The following is a 17,787-nucleotide window of genomic DNA, read 5'->3' on the forward strand; positions in this document are numbered from 1 at the left end:
TTCATGAGACTATCTTTTCCTTTAATATTATTTCTGAGTCTAATATGCAAAGATTCATTTAACATAGCACAGATAAGTGATAATATTTCATAATTGATTGAGAGCCAGTCAGTAAACAAAGGGACTGTGTTTCACCCCCTGGCAGAGCAGAGTTCCCACTCTCCTTCAGGTGACTCTGCTCATCCTATATTATTTCTGCACCATCTAACACATTGATTAAGTGAAGGAGTCTGTTAGCCTGCACAGGAGTATTAATATAGCCCAGATAATTCTTGTTTAGATGAAAAAAAATAGGTTCAGAATTCGAGATATTTCTCTTATACCGAAAGTGGATTTTGTCATGCACCCTGTGAAGCAAATATATTTTATTTTAGAATCTAGGGCTTGGGAAAGGAGAGATTTTGAGAGAGTAGCAGGGCAGTGTCATGGCCAGATGTGAATTTTTAATCACTGTCCCAGATTTAGCAGGTGAGGTTGTACTAGAAAAGACCAAAGCATGAAAGTTAGAAAGGAGGATATTGTATATCAGTCAGAATTCTGACTGATGTCGATATGATTGAATGAATCTCAATATTTAAGTGTTGGTGAATGGTATCTTAGGGTGGTTTTGATTTGCATTTCTCTGATTGCTAGAGATGGTGAGCATTTTTTCATGTACTTGTTGATTGATTGTATGTCCTCCTCTGAGAAGTGTCTGTTCAGGTCCTTGGCCCATTTGTTGATTGGGTTATTTGCTATCTTATTGTTTAATTTTTTGAGTTCTTTGTACATTCTGGATATTAGGGCTCTATCTGAGGTGTGAGGGGTAAAAATTTGTTTAGAAGGAGATACTAGGGTAGGAAAAAAGAATGAAAATGACCTTCTGATTTGTGACTAAAACACAGGGTTTTTTTATAATTTTTACAACAAAGGTTGAATGAATCATGTTTTATAATTTCTGGTTGTTTTTTTAGGGAGAAAAAGAAAAGCCAGTTGAATATTATTCTTTCCTGATATTGTGCAATACTTGTATCAATATTTTCATTAATTCCACAAGTTCCCCTGGAACTTGGATCTACTGTAGACACTGGTTCTTTCTAAATTTCAGATAAGATTTTTCACAGGTAGGCACTCAATTTCCATGATTTTCCCAAAGTGGGAAATAAGTAATATTTCAACGTAAGATTAAAAAAAAAAGATTGCCTTCCTAATGCCTGATCAACGTATTATGAAAATGTAATGACTTGCACTGTGTGTCCTGGGTTGAACTCATTACTACTATATGTCTTGCTTTTAGCTGGGATGATAGCAGTTCTGTGAGCAGTGGCCTGAGTGACACCCTCGATAACATCAGCACTGATGACCTGAACACCACTTCTTCAGTCAGTTCTTATTCCAACATCACTGTCCCTTCCAGAAAGAACACTCAGGTAGGAGTTACCCTCTTTCTTTTACCACTGCTTCTGCTACTTTCTTCCCCCAAATTATTTTGTATTAGATTAAGTCGTAGCACAGCCTCCTACCCTGAAATAATTGCATTAACTGATTAAGCCAGAGCTGAGAAGGATTCATTTTGCTTCCCTGGTCCCCAAAGTGTCTTTATCTTAGTCTTTGCTAGGGCTACAGCCTTAGGATTTGCAACAATGTGCACCTCAGCCTCATTTTGATCATAGAAAGCAGCTTACATATATGTATTTCTTATTTTTACCATTTAACCTAGAAAGACCTATGTTGTCATGTGTTTCCTATTAATATTGATATATTTGTTCCAAATAGCCAACCTTTGGATAGTGCTTGATTAATTTTATTTTGATCCCTGAAATGAATTACTAGTTCTCATGTACTAATGGCAAGTCAAGAATGGACATTAAATAATTAAGTTTTTATCTTGTCTTACCTTTCCTTGTTACATTTGACACAGAAAATTCCTTCCTTTCTGGAGTGTTTAATTAGGTTTTTCTGCACATATTTATCCTGACATTCTCTAATCTGTGCAAGTGAGAATTATGTGGCTAAAATTAATGAAACCTAAATGAAGACATAGATAAAAATAGAATCGTCTCAGGAATCCTTTTGAAGACGTATAAATCATTGCAGCTTTTTTTAAACCAGTTATCTGGGAGAGCATTCCAGTGCCTAATTCACTTTATAGATTTTTCTGCATAGAGTTTTTCTGAAGTATTTTTCTTCATAGCTGAAGACGGATTCGGAGAAACGTTCCGCAGCAGATGAGACCTGGGACAGTCCCGAGGAGCTGAAAAAAATAGAAGAGGATTTTGACAGTCATGGCGATGGAGGTAGCAAGTGGAAGAGTAGCTCCTCGGGACTCCCTGAGGACCCCGAGAAGACCGGCCAGAAAGCTTCCCTGTCTGTTTCTCAAACGGGTTCCTGGAGGAGAGGCACATCCGCCCAGGGAGGGACTCCTGCCAGACAGAAAGCTGGGACAAGTGCACTCAAGACTCCTGGTAGGCCTGGCACTTGGCAGCTGTTTCATAAAAGTGCTTTAATTTATTGTTTTAATTCAGTTTTATTTTCTTTAAAAATAGCTCTCTTTTAAAATCAGATTCTTCTCCATATACTTAAATAACATTTTAACTAAATTTCACACACATTTTTCATCTAATGCCACATGAATATGACCATCTAGGCATGCGTTAGAGACCTCCCTCACAGTTTGGATATCTGGAGTGTCTTAGTGTGTTGTGATCATTTATGGCCATGGAGAAATAAAATAAGGCTACTGAATCAACAGTGCACCTCCATCTGTTCGAACTTCATTAGGAAAATTTATAATATTTATGTTAGTTATGCCACTGAGCTTCATCACAAACTCTGAGGGACATAAGCAGTCACACTAATTTAATGGGTTAGGATGCTGGATATTTAAGATTCTGTTTGGGATTAGACTTTTTAAAAGAAAAGAGTAAAAGAATTCTGAAAGAACGCACCTTTTCCTTCTTTTTTTTTTAACTCTCTGTCCCCCTTAACTTTTTTTAAGCAGTTATTTAACTTTTATTAAACTTTTATTAAACAGTGCCACCTGAAGTATGGATGTTACAGGTCATCCAAATATAATCATTTCAATGTATTATATTTTCTTTTTCTAATATTTTGCTTGATGGGGTCAAGTGTTATCCTTTTAAAGCATGAGAATTGCAAGACATGAGATATTAACAGATAGCATAAGTACTTGTTTTCATTTTATCTCCTCCATCTCTGATCAAATTTCCTCTGACAGCTAAAAGTTTTTTGTGCTTACACACTCAGTCCTCCCAATACGTTAGATTGTACGCCAAGATCTGAACCAGTTCACATTTAGGAGCTGAAATAATATAAAGAAACATTCGCATTTTATACATTACTTTAGAAAGAGACATGACACCAAAATGTGCAGACCCATATTTGTGTATTTCTCATTAATTAGGGAAAACCGATGATGCCAAAGCTTCTGAGAAAGGGAAATCTCCCCTGAAAGGATCCTCCCTACAAAGGTCTCCTTCAGATGCAGGGAAAAGCAGTGGAGATGAGGGGAAAAAGCCCCCCTCAGGCATTGGAAGATCCACTGCCACCAGCTCATTTGGATTTAAGAAACCAAGTGGAGTAGGGTCTTCTACTATGATCACTAGCAGCGGAGCGACTATAACAAGCGGCTCAGCAACACTGGGCAAAATCCCCAAATCAGCCGCCATTGGTGGGAAGTCAAATGCAGGGAGAAAAACCAGTTTGGATGGTTCACAGAATCAAGATGACGTTGTGCTGCATGTGAGCTCCAAGACCACCCTACAGTACCGCAGCTTGCCTCGCCCTTCAAAGTCCAGCACCAGTGGTATTCCTGGACGAGGTGGCCACAGGTCCAGTACCAGCAGTATTGACTCCAATGTCAGCAGCAAGTCAGCTGGTGCCACCACCTCAAAACTAAGAGAACCAACCAAGATTGGGTCGGGGCGCTCAAGCCCTGTCACTGTCAACCAAACAGACAAGGAGAAAGAAAAAGTAGCAGTCTCAGATTCAGAGAGTGTTTCTTTGTCAGGTTCCCCTAAATCCAGCCCCACCTCTGCCAGTGCCTGTGGCACTCAAGGGCTCAGGCAGCCAGGATCCAAGTATCCAGATATTGCTTCACCTACATTTCGAAGGTAAGGATATATAAAATGATGCATAAAAAGTATAGTGTCACATACACTATATACAAACATTTATATATGTGTGTATGTGTGTGTGTGTGTATAGATATATATATAGATATATATAGATATATATATATATATATATAGATAGATATATATCCCAAATACACATTTTCTAAGATGCATATATCTTAGAATCTTGTAAAATGCAAAGAGTTCTAAGAATCTGATCATATACATAGGTAGCAAAAAAGTGGTGCTCCTTTTGAGAAATGGTCAAACTTTGCAATTGCATTATCATTGTGGTATTAGCAATACAAACAGCATATGTAAGAGAATTGAAATCAGATGGCAATACTCAGGGATAGTGATTAAAACAAAGTAATAGCTTGTAAAATTTCAGTAGATTTTCATCAATCAAAGCAGTCAGTCTTTATGACTATCAGCATTGACTTCCAATGTTTTGTGATATGGCTGGTTCTTAATGAGTCAATGGTCATAATATAGATGATGCTGTGTTCTTAGATTACATAGGGCAAATTCATACAGTACCATATCTTGACATACTAAAGAAAATTAAGGTATGATATGATTGGCAAGGTTTGAAAACAGTTGGAATTTTGATATAGGATGACAGGCTATTTTCTAGCTCTTCATCAGCTTTCTTTGTCAGGACTCTGGTAAGCACATGATTGGTTTCTGCAACAGTATGATCTTTGGTATCAAATAGGTGAAGTTCTCAGAAATATAACTGTTTCTAAATAACCTAAGTGGCAGGAAAATAAATATAGTTAAAAACTTGAAACAAATAAGTTATACCTATCTGAGTCTGTTTTCTCATCTGTGAAATTATAGAGCATGACTTACAGTTCATTACCTCAATGCTTTTAATGTTGCTTTTATTCTGCTAACTAAACCAAGGTCTTTGATATTTTGGAAATAATTGGTCTTAAAACATTTAGCAATCGTTGATTTTTTTAATTCTAGAAAGTTCAATTCTCAATATAAATATTAATCCTGAAGAACTGGCATTTTGAAAGGTTGATCCTCATTGGAAAGAATAAATTACAGCTTATAGCAAGAGTAAATATTTGCATTGCTTAAGGAAAAGCAAATAGTGCCCTCCTGTGGTCCATTACCTATGAAACAATTTCTCATATTCGTCATAAAATATTTCACTGTAGAAAATATGGATTTCATTGCAATTTAATCTGTAATCATTATGCCATTACTTCATATCACTTTATTTCCATATTTACATAAATTTGATTATATCATCTGCTTCATTTACAAAACTAAAATGTTTTCTAAACTAAACTCCAATATTTAACTTAGCACCAACTGTGTTTCACATCTATTATAAATATGCATTTGAAGAGCCCTGGCAATTGACATGAAACCCTTTGGCCTTTCCAGGGGAAAATGTGGACAAACTCACACGTTGCCAACAATGTCCAATATCGTTTCTGACCAACTACTCCCTGAACAGACACCCAGGCCACCAGATATTCAATGCAACTTCCTAGACTTTGCCTTAAGCATTCCTTTTAGATACTGAATAAACTATCAAAAAGAAAAAAGAAAAAAAATTCATTTAAGTGTTCTATATCGAATGCGTAGAAGTTGTTTCATTATAATGGTTCTGTAAATAGGTAACCTCAAGAATGATCAGAATACTTGCATGAAAGATTCTTATGATCGCTTAAATTGTGAAAGCCCAGAACTTTCATGCTTGGTCTTTGTTTTGCCTGCTTCCTCCTTGCCCCAGGTAGCAGAGCAGCCCAGAGCTGACTTAACCCTCACCATGAGGATATGAGAGATTTTGAGCACTCAATTAATAAAACAACCAAGCCTATAAAGTTCTTTAACATAGAGACAAGATGTGCTTGGTAGCTCAGTACACCATAGCATACTTGGCTCTTGTGCACTGTAACCCTAAATATTAAATGTGGATATTAGTTTCTTGGAACAACTGAAGTTGTTATTTGTTTTTCTTTTAGGTTGTTTGGTGCCAAGGCAGGTGGCAAATCTGCCTCTGCACCTAATACGGAGGGTGTGAAATCCTCCTCAGTAATGCCCAGCCCTAGTACCACATTAGCGCGACAAGGCAGTCTGGAATCACCGTCGTCTGGTACGGGCAGCATGGGCAGTGCTGGAGGGCTAAGTGGCAGCAGCAGCCCACTCTTCAATAAACCCTCAGACTTAACTACAGATGTTATAAGCTTAAGTCACTCCTTGGCCTCCAGTCCAGCATCGGTTCACTCTTTCACGTCAGGTGGTCTTGTGTGGGCTGCCAATATGAGCAGTTCCTCTGCCGGCAGCAAGGACACTCCGAGTTACCAGTCCATGACTAGCCTCCATACGAGCTCTGAGTCCATTGACCTGCCCCTCAGCCATCATGGCTCCCTGTCTGGACTGACCACAGGCACTCACGAGGTTCAGAGCCTGCTCATGAGAACGGGCAGTGTGAGATCTACTCTCTCAGAAAGGTGAGCTTTCCTGAAAGCATTGCTGAAGTCTCACCCCTTTCTCCCTGCACCGTGCCTAACTCCCCATGTGAGTGACGTTTGTGCAAAGCAATACGAGATTGAAAGACATAATATTGATGAGACTTAGCCTTTTCTTTTATACCAAATTTGTAGAAAAATAACACCATTAAGGGTAGGGTGGCTAGATAATTAAGTTTCTCAATATGAATGCGTACATTTATAGCCAGCAGGCAATGTGAACATTTAAAGCATGTATTTTTATATTGAGCGATGTCTTCTCAAGACATTTTAATGATTTGGCTTGAGCTCCATGATAACATAAGCTCCTTATGATAATTTAAACATTTTTAAAGACCAAATTTAAATGAATTCTATAATCATGCTCTAAGCAATATGTTAAATTGGTTTTATTTGTGCTTCTACATGAAAAAAATAGCAAACTGATCACTGGGGAATCCTAGGAATTGGAGGGGAAAAAAGTCAGTTGTCAGCCCTGAATTCTTAAAGAAAATTATATACAGGGCCATTTGTGAATAAGGCTCTTAAAAATTGATCATCATCCAAGTATTTCCATTGGTTTAATAATTTCTAACTTAAAGTAGAGAATATAACACAGCATCTCTGACTAATACACTTACCAAAAGGTGTCAATGTTGAACAAAATGATTCTAGAATCCTACTGACCACCCCCCAAAATCCTAAAATAATTGATAACGACTCTTACTCCTGGGAAAATTTCTTTAAAAAATTCTTAAAACTGCCACTTTTCCCCTACTTGTTTCTTGGTACACATAAAGCTTTCACAAATAGTCTTGGCCACATGTGTTAATGTACTATTTGGGTAACACTCTGGTCATTGAAAATTTTTGATACATTTTCCTTTGGTTTTGCTACTGTAAACAGCATATACAGCCAGTGTTTGATTTTTTTCATCAAAGAAGTTAGGCTTCCAAAAACATTGCAGATTCTAGTTTCAGAACTTCTAAGGTAAATGGGCATCTTAACAGGTCATTTATAAAACTTCTAAAAATTAATCAAATTATAAATTTTCATAGCCAATTTTAATGAATGTATCATAGGTTATAAGTCAGATGTGGGGAATCCAAATAGCAAGTTGACATCCAGATCAAGCATACTACAAATAGGATATTATTTATTAGCCAGAACTACCCTCCAAAAAACAGATTATTTTTAAATTATGAAGGTAACTGCAGCAAGTTGGCCATCAACCTCCTTCCTCAGCATTCAGATGTTAAACACAAAAAAAATATAGTCAAGTAATTAATTGTAACCCAGTAACCCTCAAATCAAAATTACATGTTAAGATTGATGAGTTTTATAGCTATAAGTGAAATACAGTTTTGACATTTTAGTCTGATCTATATTTTAGCTGAGCTCAATATGAAGTTTCACTATAGAAATATACATATATGTAGTTACTTATTCATTTTAAGCAAATCTTTTTTAATGGTTGATTAATCTTGGAAATAGGCCAGTTTTACAAATGAGAATTCCATAATATTAAGCAAACCAAATAAAGACTTTTTTCCAAAATACACTGTGAACCAATTTTTAATAAATGAGTGCTTTACCTTTGAATCTTAAAAATGCATTCACCGACATTAAGCCGCATAAAATAAATGTTAATACCTTCATAGGTATAGTATATAAGAGATATTAATTAGTCCCAGCAAATTAATGGATGGAAATAATTTTTTGATATAAAACATTCTGCATTTTCTTAGGAACAAAACTGCAAGCAATCACAGTTTAACCCTTTAAAATACATGTAAAGAAGTTTTTGATCTATGGAGAGGAAATTGGATGCAATTCGTGGTTCTGACTTAATTGGACAGCAGCATGTAGAGAATGCTAAGGAAATAATAGAGCCATATTTGACAGAAAGTGTGTTAAAGTGTAAATATTAAAGGAAATTAATTAGAGATATATAATAGAGAGATCTGTAAGTTTTGACAATAGTTTGATTTTCATATCCTATATTTATATTAAGTCATTGGGTTTTCATATAGATTTTAATTTTAGTTTAAATTCCTCTTCCTTAAAATTGGTGAAATAAATAAATAATAGATAAATGAATAATAAAACACACTTTTTTAATAACTTTCCCTCTGTAGCAGTTCTAGATCACTGGTAGCCTTTGTGCCATAATAGTTCCATTTGTTTTTTTGTATTTTTTTAGACCTAATCAAACTCTAAATAATTTAAAACAGTAACCAACTATGCAAATTTCTGGCTCATTATTGAATGTCACATCTGACAACCATGCTCTAGTCTTTCTGCACAACTATGTACTTTAGGCAAACTACCTTGATGCAACCCCTACTTTACTCATTGCAATTCCTTACCTGGCCCTTGCTGGCATATTAATTGGCAACCATTGAGGGTCTACAGAAAGTCTACATAATAAAATCTGTAACATCCAGATTTGAATGGAGCATTCTACCTAAAGCTTTAAATTACTTTGATAAATTTAAATTATTTTCTGATTTTTTTAATTAAATTGCCTTGTGATATATACAACTGTTTCACATTGTCAAAGAATATCTATTTTTAAATCTTCCCCGGAGCATTAAAATTTAATTTGCACACATAAAATAGATGATCTTTAAAATGGCTATGACCACATAAATGCGTTAGCATAATGTAGTTCATATTTGGAGATTTCTCATATTTGTTCAATATGATTCTTTTTGTTTGTTTATTCATACTACTAAGAAAATGTCTATAGTCAAGATATATCCTGGAACAGTCCTCTGCATAGTGTAGTAATTACCATAAGTGGACATTCCCAATAAATAATGTTAAAGTTGTGTGAAGCCTTCAGATGCTATCTGTGACAATGCTAATGGAGTATACATTGAAGAAAACATTTTAGCTTTGATTTTGAGTGATTAAGTAAATGTCTTTTCATTCATGTTTTGTCATCCCCATTATGCATATCCTATGTATTTAATTTTGATCATTTGAGGATTTAAAAGAAAGAGCTATAATTCTGCAAATTCAATTAATTTTTCTCTCTGCTGTCCATGCCAGGTATGATAGCAGAATCCTTAGACTTGTCCCACTTTGTTGTTGACACCCTCTTTTCCTCTGTTTTCACAGGCCATTTCTCATTTAATCTAGGCACATCTTTTCATCCCCTACTATGACCAGTTGAAAATACTTTTAAAAAGAGATGATAAATTTTATAGTTCTTTAAATACTCAATTGATGATTTCTAAAAGATAGTAATGCTTAATTTCATTAAAATATTTAAATACATAATATCAGAAACATTGTTTTAAGGAAATGCTCATTATTAGTTTTTTTCTCTTATATGTAAATGGAAAATACTTAATACTTCTGCTTTTATTAAAAATAATGTGAAGACAAAAGATGATTTTAAGTGGTGCTTTTCATCCTCTCTGACCACTGGAACTTGTCACTTTAACTTCAGGCACATCTATCTCATTGCCATCTCTACAGTTCCCCTGCAGGAGAGTCATAGCAAAAGTCTAGTTAGTTGCAAAGGAAAGAGAAAGCTACCACGGCATTAGGTAAATACAATCAAGAGGGCAATTATGCTAACACATGATTCAATCTACTAATAATCCTGTCACTATATTACCATTGATGGTATGGGGTTGGAAAGGAACATTGGAAGCAGTAGACATTTTGTCACCCTCTGTTGGCCTTTTTCAGTGAGTTAAACTTTTATATATATGTGTTACCAGTTATTTTGTGTAGTTTGGAGAATCATTTTTTGTTGGTTGTATAATTTGGAAGTTTTGTTTACATTATGTCCTTAGGGGTTTTCTTTGTTTTAACAGCATGCAGCTTGACAGAAATACACTACCCAAAAAGGGACTAAGGTATATATTTATCTCAGCACAATTGCTTCCTTTTTCTGTTGTTATGTTAACTTTGTGTGCTGTCTCTCTTCCTCTCTATTTCTTTGTTTGCAATGTAGCACCTGACATTGAGGGTGAAATCACTTGTAATCTCAATCTTTTCTCTGGTCCAGAGAGTTGATCAGATGGCCCTTAGGAAGAGATACTAGTAGAGATTGAGATGGTACCTCAAAGTAATTTCAGTATAATTACCACTATTTTGAAGTAATAAGAGTTCTCAAAGCACTTGTCCCAAGCCTTGGTTTTGGTGGGCAGCAACTTTTATAGAATGCAGAACTTAACTCCTCCAAATATTTATAAAATGACTTTCCTAACTTCTACATCTTGGAGGCATATGCTTGCAAAACCTCAAAACCCATCTAGTCTGCACATGTGGCCAGTAATGATGAAAGGTTAAAGGATGCTGTAATTTGAATCAAAGAAAATGTATTTTCATCATCATAGGACAAGTACTACAATGAAGGTATCGATTTTTGAATAAAACCTCAAAAGTCTTAATTTCTATTTTTCCCAGGTTCAGATACATTTAAATCTGAATTAATTCAATACAATTTAAGAATCTCAAAATAATTATTCAGTTCATAATAAAAACTAAAGTGAAATTTTAATTCATTGCCATATTTTACTGCATACTGTTTCCTGAGGAGGAGACATAGAATAAACTAGTAGTGGAGGTGTAGAACTATGAGCAGGATAAATCGATTGTTCTTTGGTGCTAAGAATTTAATTACTCTGGTGAAACAGTGAGTACTGGCCAAACTAGGTCTTCCCTATTATGTTTTTTCTCTCAAATTTGTTAGCAATAGCAAATGCCTGACAATATCGTATTTCAATATTATGTTCTAGAAATTTATTTTCCAATAAAGTGAGCACATTTCTTTCCTTCCTTTTTAATCCAGACATGATATCAAGTGGCATTTTAACCAAATAACTACTACTCCTTTAAAAAAAAATGGGCATTAGTTTGTGTCCCATTTCATGCCTTTCTGTGACCATCACTTCCCTTCCCTTGCTTCTGCCTACCACTGTCCACCATTTTTAGTCTGTCTTCACCCTCTCACATCCTTCTAAGCACTGCGCTTTTGGGTTCTCCTCAGTTAACTTGGCTGTCTGCTCATTGATTTTCAACTTCATATCTCACAGAAGCATAATTTTCTTCTCAAATGCCTTTATTTTTTTTTTTCCTGTGGGATTCAAACAGATGGTGTCAAATCATCTGGAAGAACTGAGCAATTCTAATTAGATCCAATCTGTTTGAGATTGTTGTTCAGTCTGAATAGTAAGCTCCTCTCAATTGTTTTTCTGTCCTGATATTGCCTTGCCCTTGTAGATGTGCTGAAGTATCTTAGCTGTGCTGTTTTGCAGATATACCCCATCATCTCGGCAGGCCAACCAAGAAGAAGGCAAAGAGTGGCTGCGTTCTCATTCCACTGGAGGGCTGCAGGATACTGGCAACCAGTCACCTCTGGTCTCCCCTTCTGCCATGTCATCTTCTGCTACAGGAAAATACCACTTTTCTAACTTGGGTAAAATATTCTACCACATAACTGTGTTTTGTTCCTCTTATGATTCACTCTCACAGGAGCCCTGGTATCTCTCCATAAAAAAATTATTTGCATGGTAATGGTAATTTACTGTTCCCAGACTATGTCCTTTATTGTTCATGACAAATGCTTTCCATGGATAATGCTGTTGTGATTTAGCAGCCTATGCTCCAGAGGCTAAGAGAGGTAATTTGACTTGAAAACAATTCCACTATTAGTAAGGGGCAGAGGCAGGCATCAATCCCAGAACCTGGTCTCTGTGGGGATATAGCTCAGGTGGTAGAATGCTTTTCTTGCATGCACAAGGCCCTGGGTTCAATTCCCAGCACCACACACACACACACACACACACATATACACACAAAAAAATATTTCAGAACCTTTCCATTAAGTCTTAGAATCCTCTTTAAAACCATTATTAAAGCATCTCCTTATTTTTGTTTAAAATGTTAAAAATCCTTATAAAAAAGATAATAGTTTTATGGAGAAATAGAAAAATAGAAATAATTAAAGAGAAAAAATATATAATCACATGACTGAAAGATAACTTCTATGAACATTTTTGAAGTTCAGCTTGCAAAGACATTATAGAAAACACAGGAAAGAGTGACAAAACAAATAATTGAAATAATTCCAGTTATCATTTAATAGATCCAGTGACTTTAAAAATGTACTTCTTTTACAAAGTTGAATATTAAGTAGTCACACTGTTTGTTCTCTTTTCAATTGAAAAAAAAAATTTCTAATCATGTCCACGTACATAGTCCACATTCTTCAATAATTTTGACTTTTCAACTTTTCAGTCCAGTCAGAACTAAAGCCTGTATCATTTCTAATTTTTCCTACTATACCAAATAGGTATTTTTAACAATTAAAAGAAATTATTTTGGTATTGATTTCATTTGAGCTAATGAATTCTTAACAACACCAAGTTTTGGTTGCTAAATCTACACAGCAATGAGACTATTTACTTTTTTATTTTTATTTTTTGCCTTATACTGTCAAAACATTCGAATCATTATGAACTTTGTCTACATTTAATTAGGTATAATTCACAAAATATTTATAAAACATAGCAAATGTAAAAAAACATACAAAAACCTAACATGTTAACTCTAAAAAATTAATTGAAAAATATTTTTCAATATTTTGGGACCTCAAAATATGAAACAAAATCTAATTTCATGGAATATCTAAAACAATCCTAAATCAACCCAAATGCTGTAGACTAACTTAGTACCTTATATCCCCTATCAACTTTTTCATTGATTAACATTAGTTTGATTAGTTGACTGTACATCATTTTCCCCATTATTATTATTATTATTAAATTCATTTCTTCTATTATTTTCTAAAGAAATAAAAAACCTTACAATATATACCTGAACTTTGTCTACATTTAATTAGGTATAATTCACAAAATAGCAACTGCAGGATTTAATGTGAGGGAGATTCACAGTTTAGGTTTTAGAGAGACTCATGTACAACTATGACATTTGAATCAATTTCTTACCAAAAATGTCAAATATTTGCACAGAGATAAGTTTATTCCAAATTGAACTTAACATCTCAGCTAAAGCCAATATTTTTAAACAAATGTGATAAAAATTGATGTATGTCACACTTGAGAATACTTTTCATTACATAGTGTTCAAAGATTTAAAGCACAATATGAAATGTAAATTATACTTCTACTGATAACAGGCCCTTTTGATAGAACTTTAATGCCTTATTTTGAAAACTACTTATCAAATATGTCCCTTATTTTTTATTGCTGTAGAAACCAAGCCTACCTTCTTGATTCTCCTAATACTTTTCTAGATACAATTCTTTTTCTGCAAGGGCTCATCTTAATGCGGTTTTATCATTTTAGTAAAAACTAGGTCACTTTTGAAAGTGAAAACGACTATGTTAATCATTGTTCCAGGCTTTAAGCATAAACCCTGCCCAATGTACTTCATCCACATTTACTCCTCATCTTTATGTAATCACAGAGTTTTTTTATTTAGACATCTTTCTCATCCTAAACACAATTTCTATGTCCTCATCCACAACTTTAATTTTTACCCTTTCAATCAACATTTCTTTCACTTCCAAATCTTTTTGAGCTTTAAAATTAAACCGCATCCATGTCCTAGGCTATGTAGCTACATCCAACCTGCCGTAAGCTCTCTATTTTTTCACGCTTCTTCAACTCCTTTAGTGCAAAATCTCAGTGTAAAGGACAGGTTTATTCAAAACAACACCATCCACCCTTCATATTGTACATTTTTCAGTAGACCAAAACTTATAATTTTTATTTTTAAAAATTTGAAAGTACTATATTCCTCTCTCTTTGGTGGCATTACTCTTGCTGAAACTAACCATGGACATTTAAACAAATGTGATAAAAATTGATGTAAATGTGATAAAAATTGATTGTGGATTTCAAAATGATCTCGCTGCCTCTTCTCTCCTATCCCTCAACATTTTCACCCATTGAGATGTATGGAGGAAGACCTTCCTATCCTTGTCAGTGCATTCCCCAGGGCTTATTCACATTTTATAAGCATGTGTGGCTTCAGATTAGGTATTCCCTGTTCTCTGTGCTGGCAAATTACAAAGAAAAAATAAATAAAACTAATTCTCAAAACCTGAAAATAACAAGTTTTGATGATATTTCCAGATCACCTGAACTTCTATTTATTTGGCAAAAAATATGGGTTACTATTAAAATGTAACCATAAATTAAAGTTACTTTATTATTAAATTCTTAAAACTACATAAAATTTAACTATTGAACTTGAATAGGTGTAGTATTTCCTGCAGCTACTTTGGACATCACCTGTTTTCAGTGAGATCATTATCTTTTCTGAATGATCTGTAATATACATGATTATAACTAACATTCAAGAGTTGAAATACTCTTATTTTGAAAAACATGTTAGTATACAAAGGTTTTTATAAATATTACTATAAAATCATGTATAACAAATATTAGAAATTTAAGAACACTGAATTTATGTCATTGTCAGTAGATTACTATGAGCTACAGCTAAAGTAAACTATGGTTTGTGTGTAGTTCCTTACATGCTAAGTTTAACAGCATCTGCTTCCACTCAAGAAGTAATATCAGAATATAACTTATCTAAACAAAATAAGTCTGGGGATGAAACAGCATTTTGAATTGTTCACAGTTATTATGAGGTGTCTCATAACCTGGTGAATGGTGACGTGCCCATGAATGATGAGAATTGCTTAGATTCATTGCTCACGTTGCTGCAAGAGTTACCATGCAGAAACATTGACATCAGCCTGTCACTTCCCAGTTCTATATATTAGATGATTTCTTTGCACACAGAGTAATTGTTAAGCACCTTGTATCGGAGAAGATTCTGTACTTTTGCTCTCAAGGGTCACTTCACCTTATAACACTCCTCTGTTACCCTCTCCGAAAATGCCCTTCACCCCATTCCAAATGAACTGTTTCTTCTATATTTATGGAAGTACAGAAGCTCACCATTGAGACACATATCTGGTTCAGTCGTTCATTTAATATGTACATTTTCATGACATCTCTAGCTTTTGCTCTAAACTCACCAATGACAGAAACTGTGTGAATCTAGAAATATTTTTGATATACTTACTTTAAAAGATCACATAAAACATTTTCTGAATCTTCAATTACTGGTCCTAGTTGTATATCCAGATTTCACAAACTAAGTTAAAATTATAATCCATATGACATCACTTTTCTCATTTAAAACAATATCAAAAACTCATTGGTAAATGTCTAGCAAAGGTACTTGGAGGTATTTTCTGTCCCTGTTCTCCACAAATCAGCACAAATAAATACATAATTTTAATAAAAACTATGACTACACATTCAATTTAAGACAGGCCAGTAGACTTCTTTTCCCTTACATACATCTACATCTATTTTTCTCCTATTTGGGAAGTTTTATGTGTCTTCTGGCTTTGAATGAATCTTAGAAGCCACTTATTCTACCTTTATTTTATCTATTTATTAATGAAGAAACTGAAAGGTTGAGATGGGGATATTTGAAGTGGATAGAAAGTATAACAACTACAACTCCTTTACCACTTACTGTCCCATTTACAAAAATTCTCTTTGTGTATGTTACTTTTGCCTTCTGTTATGTAACTCTTCTTGGTATATTTTGCATATAAACTTTCTACCTTTCAATCACCTTCCCTAGTGGCTACTCTTGAAATCAGGGACCATATCATATTTTATCTTTCTATTCAAATTTAGCATGAAAACAAAATAAAGAAGGGCTGCCCATGATATTACCTTAAATGAATATTCTTAAATACTATATTTTCAGTAGAAACATTATCAAAAGTCTTTGTAAATCCAATTATGCCCTTTAAAGCCCACTATAAGCCCCATTAATGAGTCACTTTGAATGAGTTATGCATTAGGTTTTGAAATGATCCAGATATATGTGATGATCCAAGCTATATATCTACCTTGATATAGAAATAAAGTCAGCATACCATAGAGGTAGCTGAACATCCATGCTGCCAAGTTATGGAAACCTGTGTCCACCAATAAATGAATGGATAAAGAAATATGGTCCATATATACAATGGAGTCAGTCATTTGATGGAAAATGGATGGAACTAGAGATGATCATGTTAGGTGAAATAAGCCCAAACCAGAAAGACAAGCTATCACAAGTTTCCTCTCATGTAGAATTTGGACGGGAAAAAACAAGATGAATACAGGAGGAAGAGAATTAGTAGAGAGGAGTGGAATGGGGAAGGAGGGACATTAAGATGGGTAATGGGGATGAAATGCTCAAAATGCTATTTGCATGTGTGAATGAAACCCACCATTCTGTGTAATTAATATGCATTAATGAAAAATCAGTAATAGAAAAATTCTCAAAAATAGCATGTCTTCAGAATAAAAACCATCATGTAAAAAAAAAAAAGAAAGAAAGAAAAGGAAGACACTTCTCGTGGATACCTCTGTAATCATTTTGGTAACAATTATGCAAAGCCAAACTGTGAACAAAATGGCCTTCTAGCCTCTAAATACATATATTAAAGTAATGCATTTGTAGATAAGTTGAAAGCATTCATTTCACAAGCATTAATTCATAATGTATGTAGTCCCACCATAGAGTGATTTACACAAATCCAGGTACCTTAAACATTAACATTCATCCCAGTAACTCCGGAAGCTGAGACAGGAGGATCTTGAGTTCAAAGCCAGCCTCAGCAATGGTGAGGCACTGTGCAACTCAGTGAGACTCTGTCTCTAAATAAAATACAAAAATAGGCTGGGGATGTGGCTCAGTGGTCGAGTACCCCTGAGTTCAATCCCGGGTACACCACCCTGCCAAAAAAAAAAAAAATAAAAGTTAACATTCAAATTTTGAATGTCCTAGTACCTGTTAACTGTGACCATACTGAACTAGAACTCATGTCTAAAGGAATATACCTGAAAATAGGTCTGTTCTCTTGTTCTTTCTCTTCCTCTCTCTCCCTCAACCTCCCTCCTTCTCCATTTCCATTCCTTCTTCCTTCTAATATATTATAAATTTTAGGAATCCATAGTTTCTTCTTTATTATGTTTTTCACATGCACACATAGATTTCATTCATAGTCCTGTGTTTTCTTTTACTTTAATTCATACTATCTCTATCAGAGGGTTGGTTTGTGTGATGATTCCGTTAATGACTATGAAATGTCAAGCACAGTACCTGGAAAACAGGAGGTATACCCCTTG

General features: G+C 34.6%; 1 protein-coding gene across 4 annotated transcripts in view; it reads left to right on the top strand.

The window, feature by feature from the left end:
• The window catches only part of NAV3 (neuron navigator 3), a 353,745-nt gene that overhangs the window by 264,621 nt on the left and 71,337 nt on the right, over positions 1-17,787 (top strand). For 3 of the 4 annotated variants that reach the window (XM_081309697.1, XM_081309698.1, XM_081309699.1), the window contains exons 13-18: positions 1,277-1,409; positions 2,174-2,444; positions 3,404-4,112; positions 6,104-6,592; positions 10,423-10,464; positions 11,869-12,029. In XM_081309697.1, coding sequence (XP_081165823.1) covers positions 1,277-1,409; positions 2,174-2,444; positions 3,404-4,112; positions 6,104-6,592; positions 10,423-10,464; positions 11,869-12,029 — 1,805 coding nt within the window. The remainder of the gene's footprint in view (positions 1-1,276; positions 1,410-2,173; positions 2,445-3,403; positions 4,113-6,103; positions 6,593-10,422; positions 10,465-11,868; positions 12,030-17,787) is intronic. The other variant, XM_081309700.1, reaches the window with a different exon arrangement.

Source organism: Spermophilus citellus (genome assembly GCF_964194105.1).
Source record: "Spermophilus citellus genome assembly, chromosome: 10".
NCBI classification, from domain to species: domain Eukaryota; kingdom Metazoa; phylum Chordata; class Mammalia; order Rodentia; family Sciuridae; genus Spermophilus; species Spermophilus citellus.